The following is a 20,321-nucleotide window of genomic DNA, read 5'->3' as shown; positions in this document are numbered from 1 at the left end:
TAAAATTTCTTACTCAGGACAGTATTAAATAAAAAAATAACATGCGTTTTGTATGATCTCTCTTATTTTGTTCAAATTTTGCACATTTTCACAGATTCTGCAAGTGGTTCACATACTTTTTCTTGCAACTGTATGTAAAATGTATCTTTAAATACAAACAAATAACATTACGCCATGATGAAACGATCATACTGGCACATGCACAGGAATTCAGAGAGGACACAGATATTGTGAGACTGTATAAAAGTTTATTATTTAGTATTTGCTGCCAAACAGCATAAATACTCATTTTTGACACAGTGTTTTCAAAAGCCCTGCTTTGGAAAAAGAAAAAGTTCTCTATAATAAACCACATTTTCATTTCAGCACCATCTACTACCTCTAAACTCATGCATTCATGTGTATCTCTGTGTTCAACAGAAAAGATTCTGAATGTGTGTGTGTGTGTGTGTGTGTGTAATGCTTTCAGAAAGCAATAGACACGAGAATGACAGTGACGTTGTCTGCACTGCCCCGCCTCACTGCCTCAGTGGCCAATCGCTGACAAGCGGCCTCAAATCGCCCCGCCTCTTCGCTCTGCCCCTCCTTCTGCTCCACCTTCTCGTTCTAAATGAATAAAAACATTTTAACATATAATGAATGCACACAGCATGTTATTTTAGTAGCACTGAGAAAAACTATTATAGTTTTTATTTAGATTCTGAATTCATTTTTATTTTTTCATGTGTTCCATTTTCAATTTTATTGTTTTAGTAATTTTTTTTTAATAATATAAGTTTAAGTTTTATTAATACTTTTAGTTAGCTTTTATTTTATTTCAAGTAATGAAAATGTTTATGTTTTAGTCAACTATATTATCCCTGTCACAAAGCAAAGAATAACAAATACGAGGATGAGCGCATTAAAATACACACCTCTAGAACGTCGAGGACAAACTGAACGGCTTCATCAGCAGAAAACACTTTAAAAAGCCCGTCACATGCCAAGAGAACAAATCTGAATAAAGTCACACACAAAAAAACGCTAAAATCCTTTTGTGTTTCATTGAGGAAAGAAAGTTCTGTAGGTTTGAAGCCACATAATGATGAAAATAATTTCTTGTGAGAGAGAGTGTTAAACCCACTTGTCATTTCGACTGAGCTGACAGCGTCGCAGGTCTGGAGTGGAAATCACGCCACACCGTTTATACTGACCGTCACCTATAGAACGAGACACTTCCAGCACTCCCAGCACACGGCCGTCCCTGCAAACACACACACGGTTACATCGACCGTGACCCGTATCCCAGAAGACCTACAGGTGCACACACACACACACACACACACACACACACACACACACACACACACACACCTGACTGTCCCGCCTGCTCTTTGAATCCTCATGCGCTCCTCATATATGGTGGGGTTGTGCTCCTTACTGAGAGCCAGAGTCACACACTTCCTCTTCCCAGAATCCTTAGCCTGCTCCAAACGACACAGCACTGCCTAATACACACACAATACGACTTAGGTCACTCTTCACACAGTTCTCCTGACCAACTTTCAGCTCGGCACAGCAGTTAATTTCACATCCAAAATACTTCACTAGCAAAGGTTTCACCCAACAAAAACAATGACCTAAATATAGCTGCAAGCAGCAAATAACGGGGTTCAAGCTTTGATGGCCTTTAAGCACATGTGTAAAGAGGTATTATGTTTTATTTAGCAACTCTGTAACCACCTAAATTATAGATGGAAAAGACCATTTACAGTCAAAACAGGCAATTTACTAAGGAAGTATATGTTTTTTAAAGCTTTTTGACAGTTATCGAGGTTGAGCCAAAAAGTTAGTAGTTTCGCCAAAGTTGGTTTTTGAAATAAACACCAATATTTATTAATGATTTGATGGACAGCGGTGGTCCTAGAGGCAAAGGTGCTCAGAATGAGGAGTTTTACCATGTGGTACGAATGTCATGAGTGTGTGCGAAAAATCAAGTCATATACAATCCTTTACGCTCAAGAAAAATGCAAAGGCGCCCCCTGGTGGCCAATTTCTTTCGAATTTCATTCAAATATAAAGCCATCTTTATTCCGATCTCCATAAAACTTTGCATGCTTGTTTAGAATCATATGTCACATGTGTTTACCTATTTTCATAAAGTTTTGAGTTTTCGTTTAGGATTTATAGGCTTTTGAGTATATTTTGCCACGCCCTTTTTATAAATGACCCTGTTATAGCTATCCAAAGTGTGAAGTTCAACTTTTTTTGATAATTATTGATCTAGGGAGTCCAGAGAATTGTACTGCACTGGTTCGATTGGGCGAAAAACCTAGGACTAGTTCGCAAAAGTAGGTTTTTTACATAATTGTGAATATCTAATGAACGATTTGATTGACAGCAGTGCTTCTTGAGGCAAAGTTGTTCAGCATGAGGAGATCTATCAAATGATATGAAAATTGTGTGTATGTGTGAAACACCATGTGATTACAGGGTGTAAAAACACGTTAGCGCCATCTAGTGGCTGATTTCTTTCGAATTTCTTACAGGCCTCTAGGGCCGAGAGTCACAGGCTCAGCGAGTTTTGTTCTGATCGGCCTCCGTTAACCTTGTCTGATAGATGCTCAAACTTCATTCGCCGATGGTGGCCATGTTTTTCAAGATATGTCAATGTCCTCATAGACTATCATGGCACATCAGACGAAGACACTGCATGCCAATTTTCAAGTCCGCATCCTTTTTCACGCGACCACAGAATGAGCTCTTACACAAGGTGTGCTGAGTTTGGTGAAAATATCTCATTCCATTCACAAGTTATAGCCATTTTAATAAAAGTGGCTCCACCCACTTCGAATGTTTTGGCGGCCTTTAGGGACCGTGAATCGGGATTTCAACTTTTTTTGATAATTACTGACAATCAGACTCCAGAGAATCTCGCTGCACTGGTTTGGTTCAAATCGGGTCAAAAACCTAGGACTAGTTCGCAAAACTAGGTTTTTCAGAGAATCCAAAATAGCTGAAAATTTCGCCAGACAAGTGAATCCGACAATTCCAACGATATAATGATGCGTTCACACCAGACGCAAATGAAGCGTTAAGCGCGAGTGATTTACATGTTAAGTCAATGCAAAGACGCAGAATAGACATCGGTGACGCGAATGACGCGATTCGCGCAAACTTGAGCGTTTTGGGCGTTTGACACACGTAACGCGTGATTTGCACAAATCGTGCAAGTTGAAAAATCTGCAACTTTGGCGAAAATTTGCGCCGCATTAACCAATCAGGAGCTTGCTCTAGTAGTGACGTGATTATGACATAGCGAGCGGAGGCAGAAATCCGAAACAACAATGGAGGACAAAATCATTGTTGCTGTACGATACATCTTCATACTTCATATATATATATATATATATATATATACACACACATATATATACACATATTGAGATTACAGGCTAGCTAAAGCCGGCAAATTTATCTTATTCGCTGTAATTTACAACTAAAAGAAATGGGAGAGTCTGGGACACATTTAAAGGAGAGGGAGAGCCCCTCTCATGACGCGAATTCACGTCTGTTGTGAAGTGAATTTCACGCGCGAATGAAGTGAGTAAACTCAAAATGTTCAAGCGTCCAACTATGTGCGAATAGTGCGATTTATTTGCACAAGTCGCATCTGGTGTGAACGCCCCATTACACTGCGTTCCAAATTATTATGCAAGAGACAAATCAGTAAGATTTCTGTACAATAAACATTCAGATTTTAGTTTTTCTAAGAAAATGTTTGTTCGTTTATTTATCCATGTCTTTTTAGATAACTGGGATCAATCTCAGACAAAATAATTTGCCAGGTCTATGGAAACCCTACTTAGAGGTTGTTCCACATTATTAAGCAAGTCACAGTTCTCATGCAATATGGGAGGAAGAAAGATCTTTCTGAAGATGAAAAGCATGAAATGGTGCAATGTTGTGCAAAAGGCATGAAAACAACTAATATTGTGTGAAACTGAATGGAGATTATCGAATTATCATAAGATTTGTGAGTGATTTAGAGCACAGCAGAACTCGGTCAGATAAAGGCTTATTGAGGAAAGTTCCTGTCAAAAAAATTAATTGTATTAAAAGGGCAGCTATAAAAAAGCCAGTGTTGAGCAGCAAACAGGTATTTGAAGCTGCTGGTGCTCTGGAGTCTCAAGAAGCTCTCCATGCAGGCTGGCAGTTGTGCGTAAAGATGCATTTTAGACACCACTAACCAAACCTCACAAAGAGAAACATTTACAGTGGGTGTGGAAATACATGAAGACTCATTTTTAAATAGTTTTATTCACTGACTAATGCCGTACTACAATGGATGGTCTAAATGGATGGATTTCTGGATGGTTGGTGAATGGCCACCACGTTCCAACAAGACTGCGACGTCAGCAAGGAGCTGGTGGGTGATGATTTGGGCTGGAATACTGGGAAGTGAGATGGAGGGTATTAAAATGACTTTTGCAAGATATGTGGAGTTCATAACTGGCCATTTTCAGCTATGGTATAAAAAGGAGGATAGTGCATAGTACAATGCACTATTGTACAATGCACTATGCACTATCCCATGTTGCAAAAAAACACCACAGCAATAAAACTGTTTGAAAATGTATTTCTACACCCACTGTAAATGTTTCTCTCTGTGAGGTTTGGTTTGGAGTGGCTGAAATGCATCTTTAAGCACAACTGCCAGCCTGCATGGAGAGCTTCTTGAGACTCCAGAGACACCAGCAGCTTCAAATACCTGTTTGCTGCTCAACACTGGCTTTTTTATAGCTGCCCTTTTAATACAATAAATTTTTTTGATAGGAACTTTCCTTAATAAGCCTTTATCTGACCGAGTTCTGCTGTGCTCTAAATCACTCACAAATCTTATGATAATTTGATAATCTCCATTCAGTTTCACACAATATTAGTTGTTTTCATGCCTTTTGCACAACATTGCACCATTTCATGCTTTTCATCTTCAGAAAGATCTTTCTTCCTCCCCATATTGCATGAGAACTGTGACTTGCTTAATAATGTGGAACAACCTCTAAGTAGGGTTTCCATAGATCTGGCAAATTATTTTGTCTGAGATTGATACCAGTTATCTAAAAAGACACGGATAAATAAACAAACAAACATTTTCTTAGAAAAACTAAAATCTGAATGTTTATTGTACAGAAATCTTACTGATATGTCAATTGCATAATAATTTGGAACGCAGTGTAGACACTTGAGTCTATGCTGAACCGTTTTGGAGTTATAGGTCATTTCGTACTTTTGACCGTTGTAGCGCCCCCGTCAGGCCGATCGGGGGCGCTTGTAGACCAGCCTTCAAAGTTTCAAGTCTCTACGACTTACATTTTGGTCTGCCTGATCACTTTTAGAAGAAAATGCTGATTCTCGGAAATGTTAACAATTACAATAGAGTTTCAGCGCTACGCTTCGAACCCCTAATGATCCACAGGAGAAATGGTAAAAAACTTATATGCATAAAATTTGAATAGAAGTAATTTCAGTTTTAGTGTTCAGACTTACTCTACTGTCTCCCAGGTTTGCCACATACAGAACATCATCAACCGCCAGCATGCATGTGGCCGTGGAGCCGTCCTTCCATGCAGGCTTCCTGCGAACACAGACACAGTGTTTTCTTGCTCTCAGACGATTAATTTCATATCAGGATCTGAAGCAGAACTCACTGGCTAGAGGCTTTCTTCAAGAAATCCTCATCAGTTTGACGGAAGGTATCCAGCAGACACTTCCTCACCAGCTTCTCCAAATTCTCCACATCACCTGCAAATCATGATGCATTATTGGTACTACAGCTCATTAATGTGAGTGTGACGAGGATCAGGGCCTTTTACCTTTAGGAAATTTGCTGACCAGTGTGTGATGAAGATTGTCAGCAGCAAATTGCGACGCTCGAGCTCCACCGTGACCATCAAACACCGCAAAGTACGCCAGCCGAGAGCTGCACACACAGACACACAAACACAAGATAGATAGATAGATAGATAGATAGATAGACAGACTTGCACAGTCACTCACACTTGTGAGGGCAGATTGGTCATGGTCAGCTCTGGAAGCAGGACGTGAGCATCTTGCATCTCTTCTCTCTCGCCACGTCTCGCCGAGACAAAACCCATCAGTTTTGGAAGATCTGCCGGGACACAGAAAGAGATGGAGATCAGCACATGTCTTGCCTCTCTTAGTACACTTACACACACACACACATCCTGAACACACTCTCTGTCCGTAACACAATGTGTGCGAAAGCTGAAAACCTTTACAAACTTTCTTTTCCTCTTGATTCTGGTCTTCCACCTCTGTCTCCTCCGAGCTGACGTCTCTCTTCCTCTTCTCACCTCGTTCCTCATCCTGCTGTTTGGCTTTAACTGAAATTGTTCAACAAAACTTAATGATTAAACCAAATCTCACTTTAAAAAGAGAGACAGATGTGTTGAATCACTTCCAATGCCATATATCTGCATTAATACACAGGCTATTTTTCAAAAATTTAGTGAGCTGCCTATTAAGACAGCATTTTGATGCCTCACTGGTGAAGTACACTCACTAGGATTTGAGACACAGACATATATTTACATGCACTCATATCTAAACATATTCTCAAAACAAGTGAGCACATGTCTGCACAAACATATAAGCACATTCATTTAACCTTTTAAAAATTAAATGAGCACATTATTGTTTATTTTTTGTAGAAATGTGTGTTGCTAATACTGAAGCCAGGCTCGTGCAACACGCACTGTATCAGCTTTTACCTGTCCAAATCACTCACTTCAACACCTATGATGCATACAAAATGGTGATTATTATAATATTTGTGTTAATTAACCCACCTGGGTCGTTTGTAGGTTCTGGAAGATCACCAAATAAATCCATTTCTGAGCCAGAAGTGAATGGAGTCTGAGGTGAAAAGCGTGTTAGCTTCTGATGAACCACAAAAATAAACACGGATACTCTGATCAAATGACACACGTACACTAGCAAATAAACTCTAAAAGAAAGAAATATAATGTCAGAGATAATCACAAAGATCTGCTGTTTGGTTTTTAGAGAGTACAAGAGAGCAAATCAGCAGACAAAGGAGAGGCGGTGTTTGAAAGTGAGTGTGTTTGAATGCAGCAGCTAACAGGCTAATGCTAACTGAATGAATTTGAGGATGAAATTTAGGAAATTGTGTTTAATTCCAGTAAACAGATCGTAATATATGTGGCTAGCTGTTATTATACTTAATAACAAAGCAACATAAACACGCTTTATAATGTAGGAAATGGCTACCTCTGGTATTTTTTATTTAAAAACTGTTGTTGGTATCTTTGGTATCGTTAAGCGTTGGTGGTATAGTGGTTAGCATAGCTGCCTTCCAAGCAGTTGACCCGGGTTCGATTCCCGGCCAACGCAAGAACTTTTTAATTTTTAAAGCAGGCTGCAGTACGTAAATTGTGCCTCTTCGCCATCTCTGTTTGAATCCTGCAATAGCAGTTATTTGAGGAATTATCATCTTTACGTGGGTTGTGCATCGGCACGGCTCCAGCGCGGATGAATCTAATGGTTGCTGTCAATCACCACATCGGTGTGGATACTGTACTTCGGAATCACAGATAATCTTGGAAGTATGACCAAAATGAGAATTTTCACCGGAAAATATAATCTGAACACTTTTGTTCTGACAAACTGAGAAAAAAGCATCAATCGCGCTGCCAATGGTGATTAAATCTAACGTTCGCTTAGCTTATATCACATCAAACCTGCAAAATATTATTATTGTTATACTTTGTTCTCAAATTGTTAATGTTAACAACATCAGCATTGCGTGACTGTGTATATTTAGCGTTACCTGTAGTTTTCGAAGCTTCGAATCAATTGAACCAAAATGATTCACTGTTTCGAAGTGAATCACCCCACGCTGGCGACCCCTGCTGGTCAGAACAGTGTAAAGGCAACAAAAACTCAAGCCAAACATGAATAAAAACAACTTTTACAAAAATATTGCAAATGTTTTATTGGATGTAAAATCTATCAAATACAATAAGATTAAATATCACGTGTCTGTATAATATGTGCTCTTTTATAAATATTCAGGTCTTGTTTTGTTTGTTCCATGGATGGCTTAGCTAAACAGGCCAATAAAACACTATTAACTACTATTATTCCTACTAATTGTAATTGAAATGTCTACAAATGTATAAAACTGATCAGAGATCAGGTAAAAACCATAGACGCTTGTTCAATGGTTCACCGCTGGGGGGCGATCTCAGTAAATCTGCATGATTCATGGGTTCAGAGAGATCGCACCCCAGCGGTGAACCATTGAAATTTAGAAACGTTTCGAAACAGTTATGACGTAACGAAGCCTCGTTTACTGAAATCACGTGACTGAAGCAGTGTGAAACACTCTCCGAACAACTGATTCGAAACAAAAGATTCGTAAAGGTTTCAAAGCTTCATGAAGCAGTGTTTCGAAATCGCCCGTCACCATGGCAGCGTTCCACTCCACGCGAACTTCCCTGCCGGAATCCCTGCCGCCATTTTGCATGCTCGAATTTCCCGCGGAAACCCGCCAGTACCACTCGAATTAGAAAACATTATTACAAGCTTACCGTTGTGAATCAGGCTAAGGTAAGGAGATCGTTTTGAACACTGGCTGATTATGTACTTGCCCAAAAATTGATTTTAGATAATTAAAATATTAATAATATGCTAATTATATATATATATATATATATATATATATATATATATATATATATATATATATATGTGCAGCATTATGATAATATACAGTGTACTTTATTTAAAATAAATTACAATTAAAATAATTTATTTTTACAAATAAAAAAAATATTTGAACAGTATAATGACATTATACAATGCAATTTATTATTTATAAGTTAGTATTGAATTACTATTATATAGCTATAATTAAAAATTATAATACATATAAAATAAAAATATATGTGCAGTCTGCTTTATAATAAATGATTATTTTTATATATAAAATGTGTACAGTACAATGATACTATTAAATGTAATTTATTATTCTGCATGTTTAGTAAAAAACTGTGACAGATGACACAAAAGACACTGGTTTAGCGTTACACAGACCTTGTTTCAACACAGACAGTTTTTACTGTACAGTAATAAGTTTTTTACATTCTTAGCAATGGCCTATATACAAAAAACAAAACATTAAAAAAATAAAAACAAAAAATCAAAGATGGACAGCGTCACATGGATGTAAGTTATAACTTAACAATAAAATAAATATTTAACAGTCAGAGAGACTGGACGCCCCTGGGGTCCAAAATGACATGATATGAGTCTGACTTTAAGACTGTATCTGGAGGAGAGAGAAAACACACACACACACACACACACACACACACACACACACACACACACACACACACACACTCACACACACTTCCTAACAAGACAATATGTAGACTCTCACTTTCTCACATACACACATGAAGTGTGCAAAACCATTAAAGGGTAAAGACAGTGTTAGTCTTTGACACAGTAATTGTTTTATCCCAGAAGAGTTTGTAAAAAAGCATTTAGAAACAATATAGAAAACATTTCATCTCTTGTCAAGGCGACTGTGACATTGGAGGGTTTGTATGGCATTTGAAATAGTACTTTATATCGGGTCCTAACCAGGCATGACACAGAGTTTTCAGTACTGCAAAATCCTTCAGGACTAACTGACACCTTGAAAAACAAAGAAAGAGCAGCAGGTAATGCCGGTGATATAAACACAGAAACGTGTTAAACTCGTATCATTTTGATGACATCAACTGGGACAAGCTGGAGCTTTTCTAAAGTTCAGTTTACTAAACTTGCAATGCCTTGAACTTTTATGAGTTCAACAAAACAAGTTGGAAAGTCGATAATTATTCCAACATGATGTGAATATACAGCAGTGCTTCTCAACCTTTTCAGTTTCCTCTGATTTACTCACTTCCGGTACAACTGAAAAAATGCATACATGCCCATAGTTATACCATTTTTATTCACTTCCAGGTCTAGAAATCACCGTTTTTATATTAGACTACCTTCATGTTTTCAGGTTTTCTTGTTTCTTCAAAAAACAGTTGTTCAAAAGGGTAAAATAATATATGAAATTTTAAGTCGTTTTGGCTTACTTTAATGATTGTTTTTGCTTGTTCCCCCTTTGAAAACCATTGATAGTCATATGGAGTGGGATTTTTGACCAATGAGATTTCACTGTGGGCGGGGCTAGTTAGGACAAAACGCCATGTCGTAATTACCGTAATTTCGAGATGACAACACATGATGTTCTCGGAGCTGTTCACGTCGACTTGTGCGTTCTATGGCAACACTAACAATGGCTAAATGAATCTGCAGTGGTCAGGTGGTACAGAGGTCACATGGTGCAAGTAGGAGCTCTCAGAAAATTCCCAGCTACGAGGACATGAACGATTCTCGTAATTACGGTTATTACGACATGCCGTGATACTACACGGAAGAGAGGACTTTTATCACGTCACATCTGCTTAAGACTCGGGAATACTCGCCGTTGATGTTTTTTTAAAACCAACATATAGATATATGTGTAAAATACCTGTTTTAGAGGAATGTTCCATGTTAAATACAACTTGATGTCTGTCAGCAGCATCAGAATGGAAATCTACAGTCAAGCACAGTATTTTGACTTCCACTGGGTAAGTATCTACATATTCTGTAGATAGAGCTTAACTTAAAGGGATAGTTCACCCAAAAATGAAAATTTGATGTTTATCTGCTTACCCCCAGGGCATCCAAGATGTAGGTGACTTTGTTTCTTCAGTAGAACACAAATGATGATTTTTAACTCCAACCGTTGCCGTCTGTCAGTCGTATAATGCGTGTCAATGGAAACTTCATCTATAAGAGTAAAAAAAACATGCACAGACAAATCCAAATTAAACCCTGCGGCTCACATTCATGGGATGATAAATTTTATAAATACTGTTCGGTTTCTCGGACAAACCGATCGTTTTGTGTCTTAGGACATCAATGTGTCGTCACGAGCCGCAGGGTTTCATTTGGATTTGTCTGTGCATGTTTTTTTTTACTCTTATAGATGAAGTTCACATTGACACGCATTATACGACTGACAGACTGCAACGGTTGGAGTTAAAAATCATCATTTGTGTTCTACTGAAGAAACAAAGTCACCTACATCTTGGATGCCCTGGGGGTAAGCAGATAAACATCACATTTTCATTTTTGGGTGAACTATCCCTGTAACTATGTAGTCTATTAAATGTTTCCATCAACAGCAGCTTTTTCAAACCAAACATTTGGTCTGAAACCGCTCATTGGTTTCTGGTTGGCATGTCCGGATCATTCCGGGATCAGATGGTTTGTAGATTCAGACAGAGCAGATAGAGATTTCAGGCTGATATGTGAACGTTAAGGCATCCAGGAAGAGGATGAAGAGTCTGATTGATTGTCACCACAACATGTTGAAGTTCTCATGATGCTTTTTTGCCTGTGTGTTGGTGCATTTCCGTTCTCAAAAGCTCAAACCTAGTGAGCTGCCTGTATAGACAGCATCTTAAGGCACTCCTGACTGTTTTGAACTACCTTCTTTAAGCCAAATCCACAGGTAGCATCACATGTATGATGAAGTGGACAAAGACAGAGAAACGTTGATTCATTCAATACAGGAATTAATCAATGAAAATAGTCATCCTTCAGGGTGTGGTGGAGGGGTGAGGCGTCTAAGTCGCAACATCTAGATACTGGAGTGCCTCAGGGCTCGGTGCTTGGACCGATTCTCTTCTTCATTTACATGTCATCACTTGGTCATTCAGAAACATGTTTTTTTTCTATCACTGCTATGCTGATGAGACACAACTCTACCTCTCATTCCAGTTTTGTATTCCTGGAGGGAATAGCATTAGCGAATGATGCTGATCATCAAAAATATTAACTTGAGGTATACCTTGAATGCAATGTAAGTCGCTTATGATGAAAGTCGCTTATAAATGTAAAAGTTTTTTACCAAATATTATACTCTATTTTACATATGTTGTGTATTTTATGCTTATCGGAGGATCAAACTCACTGGAAATCATTTGAGAGTCTCTCGTGCCCTAAGAAGGCAGCTGTCTATGTTGTAGGCGGAAAGGCAGCTCACTAGGTTTTGAACAGAGCCAAAAAGCTTTAAGACCGCATTCTGAAAAGTGACTCTTCAAAATGAAACTGAAAATAATGTAGGGTGGGACTTAATGTTATCTATTTGGGATTTGATTGGATTCCCATGGGCTATGAGATTTTCCCTGCCCACGGGGCCTTGATGACATCAGCAGAAATGAGAAGTTGTTTCCGAGGTGGACAAAGTTAGTCAACATTGATAGATTAAGACGACAAACATTTCTTTCTTTAAGGAAGTGAAAGTTTGATTCCATGTTGTCTTCAAAAGTTGAATTTTCATTTGGTCGAATTGGTCATGTGGACAGTCTCCATCCACCCCTTCTGTGAAATTGGTACGACACTCTGATGGCTCTTGATAAATCTCCCCCTCGTAGGTAGTAAAATAGTGTTCCCCAAAGCGATGATGTCACAAAGGTGGAGAACAGAAGGCACACTGTGATTGGTCGAGTCGAGTCGCCGTTGGTCCTCATGAGGAGGTGGGCGGAGTATGGCTGGTTTCAGGCGTGACTGAGCGTTTGATTGGCTGGGTGAAGCTACGTCACGTCCGAACGAGGCATCTGATTGGCTGCGGAGAGTCTAGGCTTCGCTGGCTGTGCTGTTTCGACTCAAATCCCTGATTCCCTGCAGGATCCGCTTCATATGGCCGACTTTAGCCACGCCCAGGTCCTGACACACAAACATTAGATGCTTTAAGTCTGTAATTCTTGACTCAAATAGCACACATTTTAGTAGTACACAAAGTATTGCTGATTATAACAGTGGTTTTCAATCTTTTGGATGCCACGACCCTTTGTGTGAAGGACCCTCCATCCTAAAATTTTAAAGGCAGCTATATATTTTCATATTAATGTAAGGGCTGTTGATTTAACGTATTAAATTTAATTGGAATAGTTATGGAAAAACAACACGATTAAAATTATTTAATGCATTTAACACACCCGCCCCGCCCCAGACCTATGTAGTTCATCCTAGAATTCATACTGTTTTTGCTCAATTTTGCCAAAAAAAAGAGTTTCATTTCTGGATGAATCCGTGTTTTGAGCAAATCAGTTGAACCAATGATTCAATGACTCATTCATAAAGAGAGCCATTTACTTAATTCCAGCCATTTGAACGAATCAAATGAATGAATGATTCAATGACTTACTCATTTAGATATTTACCGCCACCTACTGGAAGTTTTAGTTTCTTATTCAGAGTATCATTTCATTAAAAACAATTATTTTATATTTCCATATTAATAAAAACCACATTAAAAGATATAGTTCCCCTAAAGGTTTATGTGTAATAAATTCTACGTTGAAACAAATAAAATATTTTTTTCTAAAGCTACTTTTTGTAATGTCTATTTGATGCTTTTCTCATTTAACCCAATGATGACTTTAAATTTGGAGTCATTTCACAGCCAAATTTGATGTGCAATTGATTCGCGATTAACTATATTCATTAATAGATTAATTAATTAACTAAAAAATATTTAATTGCTTGACAACCCTAATTAATATTTAACTCTTAATTTTGTTTTAAATTTTAGTAATTTTGTTGCATTTGAAATTTTCTTAAAATGTCTATATAGTTTTTATTAAGTTTCAGTTTATTTAGTTTTAGTGATTTTAGTACTTCAATTTAAACTAAATAAAAATGTCTTGGCAACTGAAATAAAATAAATTTAAGATATATTAACTTTATTTCAGTTAATGTTTATTTCATTTTAAGTAATGAATTTTATTATGGTTTTAGTTAACGATAATAACCCTGATGGTATTTATTTATTTAAATAAAATTAATAATTTTAATCAAATTATTTATCATTTATTTATATCAAACTGTATTTATTATTTTATATATAATCAAATATTTATATATTTTAACTCAATAAATTTATTTATATCAAATTTTATTGTAATCAAACTCATTTAGTTTCATCTTATCTTCGTTATTTATGTATTTTTCCTGTTTTTCTCTAGACCCTGATTCTCCCAGTTTGAAAAGCCCTGGATTACACCACAAGTAAAGCATCTATACGTGTGCATCTTTCATTGGACTTGGTCATACCTTCAGGTCTCTCCTCTCCAGCTGAAGCAGCTCTGGTCCTCTGATGTCATGTCTGATGAAGATCTCCTTGTACTCCGCCAGACAGAGCATCTCCAACCAGACGGCCACCTCATCCACACCCCACGTGTTCACTGCTCAGAGAACACACACTATTACACTGATGCACAATCACCGGAAGAGGTGAGAGGTGACGGTCACGGTTATACCTGGCATGTTGAGGGCGGCGCACGTCTCTTTATTTTTGTTGTTTTTGTCTTTCTTGAATTTGGGCACAAGGCGAAATTTTGCACTGCGACTCCGCTTGGAGAAATCAGACAGCTGACCCTGCATGCAAACACACGTTAATACACTGGAATACAGTAGGGCTGTACAGTATTTCTAAATAAAAATAATATCGCGATTTAATTAAACAAACATATGCGCTACTATTATGAGCTGCATGTGTGTAAATGAACAACAGCAGCGCACGTTTTTATTTGCCGGCAACCCGGCAAAATAAAAGCATGATAATACAGAAATTAAGATGAATTTTAATTTAAAATAAAAGTAATTTTGATATTCATTTATTTTTTTTTTATTTTACAGTACAATAGTGATATTACAATATATTTCTTATATTTCTAAATATTTGTATTTTTAATCACAATAAAATCATAATAACTATTAACAGTGGGAATTAATCAAGATTTTTTTTTTTTTTAAATAGGTGTAGGATTTACTTAAAAAAAAATTCACTCAGAAATTGCTTGTAAATATCACAAATAATAACAAAGAAATGGCAAGAAATTTTGAAATAGAAAGAATAGAAATTTCTTGTAAAATTTGCTTCAATAATCTTTATTTTATTTACAAGTTCAAAAAATATTTGTAATATCTATTTGATGCTTTTCTCATTTAACACAATAATGACTTTAAATTTGGAGGTAATTTCACAGCCAAATTTGATGTGCAATTAATTCGTGATTAACTAGATTATTTAATCGCCACATCATGTAATTAATTAAATAAAAAAATATTTAATTGCTTGACAGCTCTAATTAATATTGATGAAACATTAATATTATAAATAAGTGTAAAATATTATTTGGAAAATATTTAGTGTGTATTATATTTTTATATTTCTAGTATTTTAGTATGGTAATGGAGAAATTAAGACAAATTTTAATTTAAAATAAAATAAATGTTATTGCTCATTTTTTTATTTTACAGTACAATAGTGTTATTATAAAATATTTCTTATTTTGTTAAATATTTGTATTTTTAATCATAATTACTATTAACAGTGGGAATTAATCGATTTAAAAAAAACAATAGGTGTGGGATTTACTTTGAAATTTTTCACTCAAAAATCGCTAGTAAATTTCAAAAATAATATCAAAGAAATGGCAAGTATTAAATATTTTTTATTTAATTAATTACATGATGTGGCGTTTAATTAATCTAGTTAATCGCGAATTAATTGCACATCAAATTTGGCTGTGAAATTACCTCCAAAATTTAAAGTCATTATTGTGTTAAATGAGAAAAGCATCAAATAGATGTTTTTTACTGAAATTTCTTGTAAAACTTGCTCCAGTAATCTTTTTTTATTTACAAGTTCAGGATTTTACCATTAATAAAAGTCTTCAGAGTAAAAAGTAAATGTTTTCTATGCAGATGAACTCACCAAGAATTTCCAAGTACAGCTATTCAAGTCAACTGCTGAAAATTCCTGTATTTTTGTTTTTTACTGCAATTTATATAACAGAAAAACTGAATATCAGTTTTTTTCAGTATCATGCAGCCCTAGAATACAGACACCAAAACACCCTAAAAAGAGCGGTGCGTCACCTCGTCGTCGGCCGGGTCGATGAGCTGACCGAGCCAGCTGATGTCCGTCAGTCTGCGTAACTCTTGAGTGACAGAAGCCAGCGCACCACTGAGCTGATCTCTCTGAGGAGGATCCAACTGCTGCAGAGACACAAATGGACAAAGTGTTTCCCACGGTCATTATCCAGGTGTAAATGATCATCCAGGAAATTGGCGGTACAATTTCTCCCATTCATTTTTCCTCAAGCGTCCCGCCTCCTCTCCCTCATACCGTCTCTGATGCAGTAAACACACTCATTTCTCTGCAGGATTCACTCACCAGGCACATCTTTCCCGTGAGCAGCAGTTCGGTCTCGCTGTGCAGAGCTTTGACGTTACTGACCATCTCCATCACAACGTTACAGGTCAAACCCTACAAACACACACACGTCAATTCACGGATATACACTCATTTGAATCTGAACCAAACGAGAGCAGTCATAACCAACACGCTGTGATTGACAGCTGACAGACGCCACTCACCCCGCTGCTTTTGGAGTTGGCGTACACCAGGTCCATGGCTTTAGAGCTGGCGTTGACCGCGTGAGCCAATTCCTGCTCGATGGTGTGATGAGACTCTGCCACTTCCCTGATACTAAACACACACATTTAAACATGTTAAGTATATATGTGATGGGTCATTTTTATGTCCAAAGGCCTTAATAATAATAAAAACAAAGATATGACATCCAAAGTATGTACAACTAAATCTCTTTTATTGAACCCAAAAGGTTTTAATTATATTTTGCGACATATAAAGGTGTTTTAAAGATTTTGAAGTGTCAAAAGGTCATTCGGTTTAACCGTTCAAAGGCCAATACAGCCATTTCATTTGTGATTAAAATATCTTAAAATGTAATAAATGTAAATATGTTTTATTCTGGCATGATTTTATAACTTCATATATCAACATAGTGCAACATGCTGTTAAAATTATGTGTAGAAGTCGTTAAAAAAGGATGTCCAGAAAAATTTATTTCATTGATGTCATTTGGAGTAACCAATATAATATAAAGGGACCATTTTGGATCAAGTCATGTGGTCAATATCATGTGACCGGATGTGACATCATTCAGACACCTGCAAAGGACCACATGGTCGTGAAGCAAAGTAACTAACTCTCTCTTAACTATTTGAAAAATTCATGTAATGGTAATGGAGAAATTAAGACAAATTTTAATTTAAAATAAAATAAATTTTATTACTCGTTTTTTATTTTACAGTACAATAGTGTTATTATAATATATTTCTTATTTTGTTAAATATTTGTATTTTTAATCATAATTACTATTAACAGTGGGAATTAATCGATTTAAAAAAAAATAGGTTACTTTGAAAATTTTCACTCAGAAATCGCTAGTAAATTTCACAAATAATATCAAAGAAATGGCATGTATTAAATATTTTTTATTTGATTAATTACATGATGTGGTGATTAATTAATCTAGTTAATCGTGAATCAATTGCACATCAAATTTGGCTGTGAAATTACCTCCAAAATTTAAAGTCATTATTGTGTTAAATGAGAAAAGCATCAAATAGACGTTACAAATGTGTACATGTGTAGAAGTCGGAAAAATGAATTTCATTGATGTCATTCGGAGTAACCAATATAAAGGGACCATTTTGGATCAAGTCATGTGGTCAATATCATGTGACAGGATGTGACATCATTCAGACACCTGCAAAGGGCCACATGGTGATGAAGCAAAGTAACTAACTCTCTTTTAACTATTTGCAAAATTCATGTTTTTGCTCATTCGGTACAACCGCTATAAAACATGAAAAATGTTGTAAAATTTTAAAAACTTAAAAAAAACTTAAGTAAAACTTAAAAACTAAATATAAAATATTTGATTGTCCTTTTGTTAGCTAGCTAGATATCAGCCTGTTAGCACTGTTTGAAAATATCATCATTCAGTATAACCAAAAGTGTCATTCGGTAAAACCGAAATTTTGGTTAAACCGAATGACTTTTTTGGTGACAAACTTTGTCCATCTTGTAAAAAATGACAAAAGCAGAGTTAATTGATTATAAAAACCACATAATCTCATTGTTAACACTTCAAAAATTAATTATATCTTCATTATATTGACCCATGTACATGTATTTGAATGCTCAAACCTGAACATCAGATCTGTGTACCTGTGTATCAGCGCCCCGGCCGCCTGTCCGAACAGGCTGATCTGAGTGGTTTCCTCTTCAGACACGATCTCCGGCTGCGATGCATGCTGGGAGACCAGCCGAGGAATCTCCCCTCTCTGTTTATCCTCCCACGACTTCAGAGTGTTTTCGAACGCCTGCAAAACAGCCATATTTGAGTTGAGTTTTATTATCCGAGAGCCTCATCTCGAGTCCCCATGATGCCGCTCGTGCGCACTGACCCGGTCTCTGGTGAGGGTTTGTGTGCGGTTCTTGTGGTGGATCCGAATGTATCCCGGCGGTTGGATCCAGGCCTCTCCGTCCACCTGCACAGGTACACCTTCATCTCCCAGAATCGTGATCTTCACTGTCCGACACTGATGAAGACACAAACACTCCTTACAAATCATATCTGTGTACTAGTTAACCATATTTTGGTGAAAAAACTGTAGTGAGCTAAACATGACAAAACACGAGTGTGTACCTGTGCGATACGGTGGTGCTGTAGATTAATAACTCTAGAAACAGCCATCTGCATGCTGCCGAACACAGCCACCACCTCCAGGATCTTATCGTCAAACGACGGCGCCGTGAACGTCTGTAAACAAACACACGGAGCATGAGAAACACAAACGCTTCAGTATTCCACACAGGAAGGAGAAGCACAAACTTACGTCGTCCTCTTTAGTTCCGCCCCAGAAGTTTGTTCCTCCTGCGTAACTGGGAATATTCAACACAGCGATTCCTTGGAGACTGGGAAGAGGGATCGGCCTGCCGTCACACTACAAACACACACACACACTCAGGTTAGGTCGATTCATCTTGTAAACATGGAGTCTCTCCATCAGTGTCGACTCCGGTTTGAACAATGTAAGGCTGAACACCGTCGTCATTTTGGCTGCGTGAGATTCTCCAGCTTTGTTGTTGTTGAGCTGTTAAAGCTCCGCCCTCTTCTGGAGCAGCAGCTCATTTGCATTTAAAGGGACACACACAAAAATGGCGTGTTTTTGGTCACACCCAAATAGAGGCAAATTTGACAAGCTATAATAAATGATCTGTGGGGGATTTTGAGCTGAAACTTCAACGACACATTCTGGAGACACTCACCTCCAGCAGAACTCTCTGTTCCAGGTTCTTGTATGTTCTGTGCAGAAGTTCTCTGGTTCCCAGGACTCCGTACCACATCATGTTCTTAGTCCGACTCCTAAACACACACACACACACACACGTTATTAGAGATGGGAATCAATCACCAGAGGCCCCAAGATATGATATTATCAAAATTCTTAAGCAATGACATGATATTATTGCGATTTACGCATCTTGCAATATGCTGAGTATTGCAATAAAATTGATTTATTACCTTTTTTTTCCAACTGCAAATGATCCCAAAGGAAAACTTTGTCCAAATATGTGTTTATCTAATAATATTAAGTTCTCAGTCTGTTCATTTCACATTTTTTTTCATCCCCTCCTTGTTCACTATTTTCCTTCCTTGTATTTTAGACATTTTTAATCAAAATCAATCAATCTGCACATTTCAATGTTTTCAAACTCAATTAAAGGTGCCGTAGAACGTCTTTTTAAAAGATGTAATATAAGTCTAAGGTGTCCCCTGAATGTGTCTGTGAAGTTTCAGCTCAAAATACCCCATAGATTTTTTTTTTTTATTAATTTTTTTAACTGCCTATTTTGGGGAATCATTAAATATGAGGCAATTTAGGCTGCGGCCCCTTTAAATGCTCACGCTCCCCCTCCCCTGGAGCTCGCGCTTGCCTTTAACAGCATAAACAAAGTTCACACAGCTAATATAACCCTCAAAATGGATCTTTACAAAGTGTTCGTCATGCAGCATGTCTAATCACATAAGTACAGTATTTATTTAGGTGTTTACATTTGATTCTGAATGAGTTTGATAGTGCTCCGCGGCTAAAGCTAACATTACACACTGTTGGAGAGATTTATAAAGAATGAAGTTGTGTTTATGAATTATACAGACTGCAAGTGTTTACAAATGAAAATAACGACGGCTCTTGTCTCCGTGAATACAGTAAGAAACGATGGTAACTTTAACCACATTTAACAGTACATT

The 20,321-nt window shown here is 37.1% G+C and overlaps 2 protein-coding genes and 1 non-coding gene across 13 annotated transcripts in view; 1 reads left to right on the top strand and 2 right to left on the bottom strand.

Moving 5' to 3' along the window:
- Window positions 1-228: 228 nt before the first annotated feature.
- LOC125248144 (integrin-linked kinase-associated serine/threonine phosphatase) lies at window positions 229-8,551 on the bottom strand. 8 transcript variants are annotated; one of them, XM_048159796.1, is made up of 11 exons: window positions 7,853-7,900; window positions 6,852-6,918; window positions 6,276-6,386; window positions 6,040-6,151; window positions 5,856-5,962; window positions 5,691-5,784; window positions 5,530-5,617; window positions 1,354-1,487; window positions 1,124-1,243; window positions 915-996; window positions 229-606 (listed from the first exon to the last, which is right to left on the bottom strand). In XM_048159796.1, the coding sequence occupies exons 2-11, from the start codon at window positions 6,892-6,894 to the stop codon at window positions 466-468; spliced, it is 1,032 nt and encodes a 343-aa protein (XP_048015753.1). In that variant the 5' UTR covers window positions 6,895-6,918; window positions 7,853-7,900; the 3' UTR covers window positions 229-465. The 8 variants fall into 8 exon arrangements, with proteins under 8 accessions (XP_048015753.1, XP_048015757.1, XP_048015758.1 ...); XM_048159800.1 differs by lacking the exon at window positions 7,853-7,900 and adding an exon at window positions 7,294-7,397 and having other exon boundaries at window positions 6,852-6,942; XM_048159801.1 differs by lacking the exon at window positions 7,853-7,900 and adding an exon at window positions 7,294-7,396.
- trnag-ucc lies at window positions 7,345-7,416 on the top strand. The gene has a single exon. It is a non-coding gene; the product is annotated as a tRNA-Gly (tRNA).
- Window positions 8,552-11,155: 2,604 nt separating the features above from the next.
- Window positions 11,156-20,321, bottom strand: part of LOC125248143 (diacylglycerol kinase delta-like) — a 45,042-nt gene continuing 35,876 nt past the window's right edge. For all 4 annotated transcript variants that reach the window (XM_048159792.1, XM_048159794.1, XM_048159793.1 and 1 more), the window contains 11 exons: window positions 19,337-19,433; window positions 18,904-19,011; window positions 18,714-18,827; window positions 18,472-18,606; window positions 18,233-18,387; window positions 16,570-16,681; window positions 16,367-16,459; window positions 16,069-16,188; window positions 14,445-14,562; window positions 14,239-14,369; window positions 11,156-12,849 (listed from right to left, as the gene is read on the bottom strand). In XM_048159792.1, the coding sequence (XP_048015749.1) occupies window positions 12,760-12,849; window positions 14,239-14,369; window positions 14,445-14,562; window positions 16,069-16,188; window positions 16,367-16,459; window positions 16,570-16,681; window positions 18,233-18,387; window positions 18,472-18,606; window positions 18,714-18,827; window positions 18,904-19,011; window positions 19,337-19,433 (1,273 nt within the window). In that variant the 3' untranslated portion in view covers window positions 11,156-12,759. The remainder of the gene's footprint in view (window positions 12,850-14,238; window positions 14,370-14,444; window positions 14,563-16,068; window positions 16,189-16,366; window positions 16,460-16,569; window positions 16,682-18,232; window positions 18,388-18,471; window positions 18,607-18,713; window positions 18,828-18,903; window positions 19,012-19,336; window positions 19,434-20,321) is intronic.

This window comes from Megalobrama amblycephala, linkage group LG16 (assembly GCF_018812025.1).
Source record: "Megalobrama amblycephala isolate DHTTF-2021 linkage group LG16, ASM1881202v1, whole genome shotgun sequence".
Taxonomy (NCBI): Eukaryota; Metazoa; Chordata; class Actinopteri; order Cypriniformes; family Xenocyprididae; genus Megalobrama; species Megalobrama amblycephala.
Note: the sequence above shows the minus strand (reverse complement) of the source record. Positions and strands in the feature narration are given on the sequence as shown.

Excerpts from the sequence above, each read along its gene's own strand:
- LOC125248144 (XM_048159799.1), bottom strand. The coding sequence starts at position 6,368 with ATGAGGAACGAGGTGAGAAGAGGAAGAGAGACGTCAGCTCGGAGGAGA. Across the intron at positions 6,152-6,285 it reads AGAATCAAGAGGAAAAGAAA|ATCTTCCAAAACTGATGGGT; the intron begins GTTTGTAAAGGT and ends GTGTCCCGGCAG. Across the intron at positions 1,488-5,529 it reads CAAACCTGGGAGACAGTAGA|GCAGTGCTGTGTCGTTTGGA; the intron begins GTAAGTCTGAAC and ends TGTGTGTATTAG.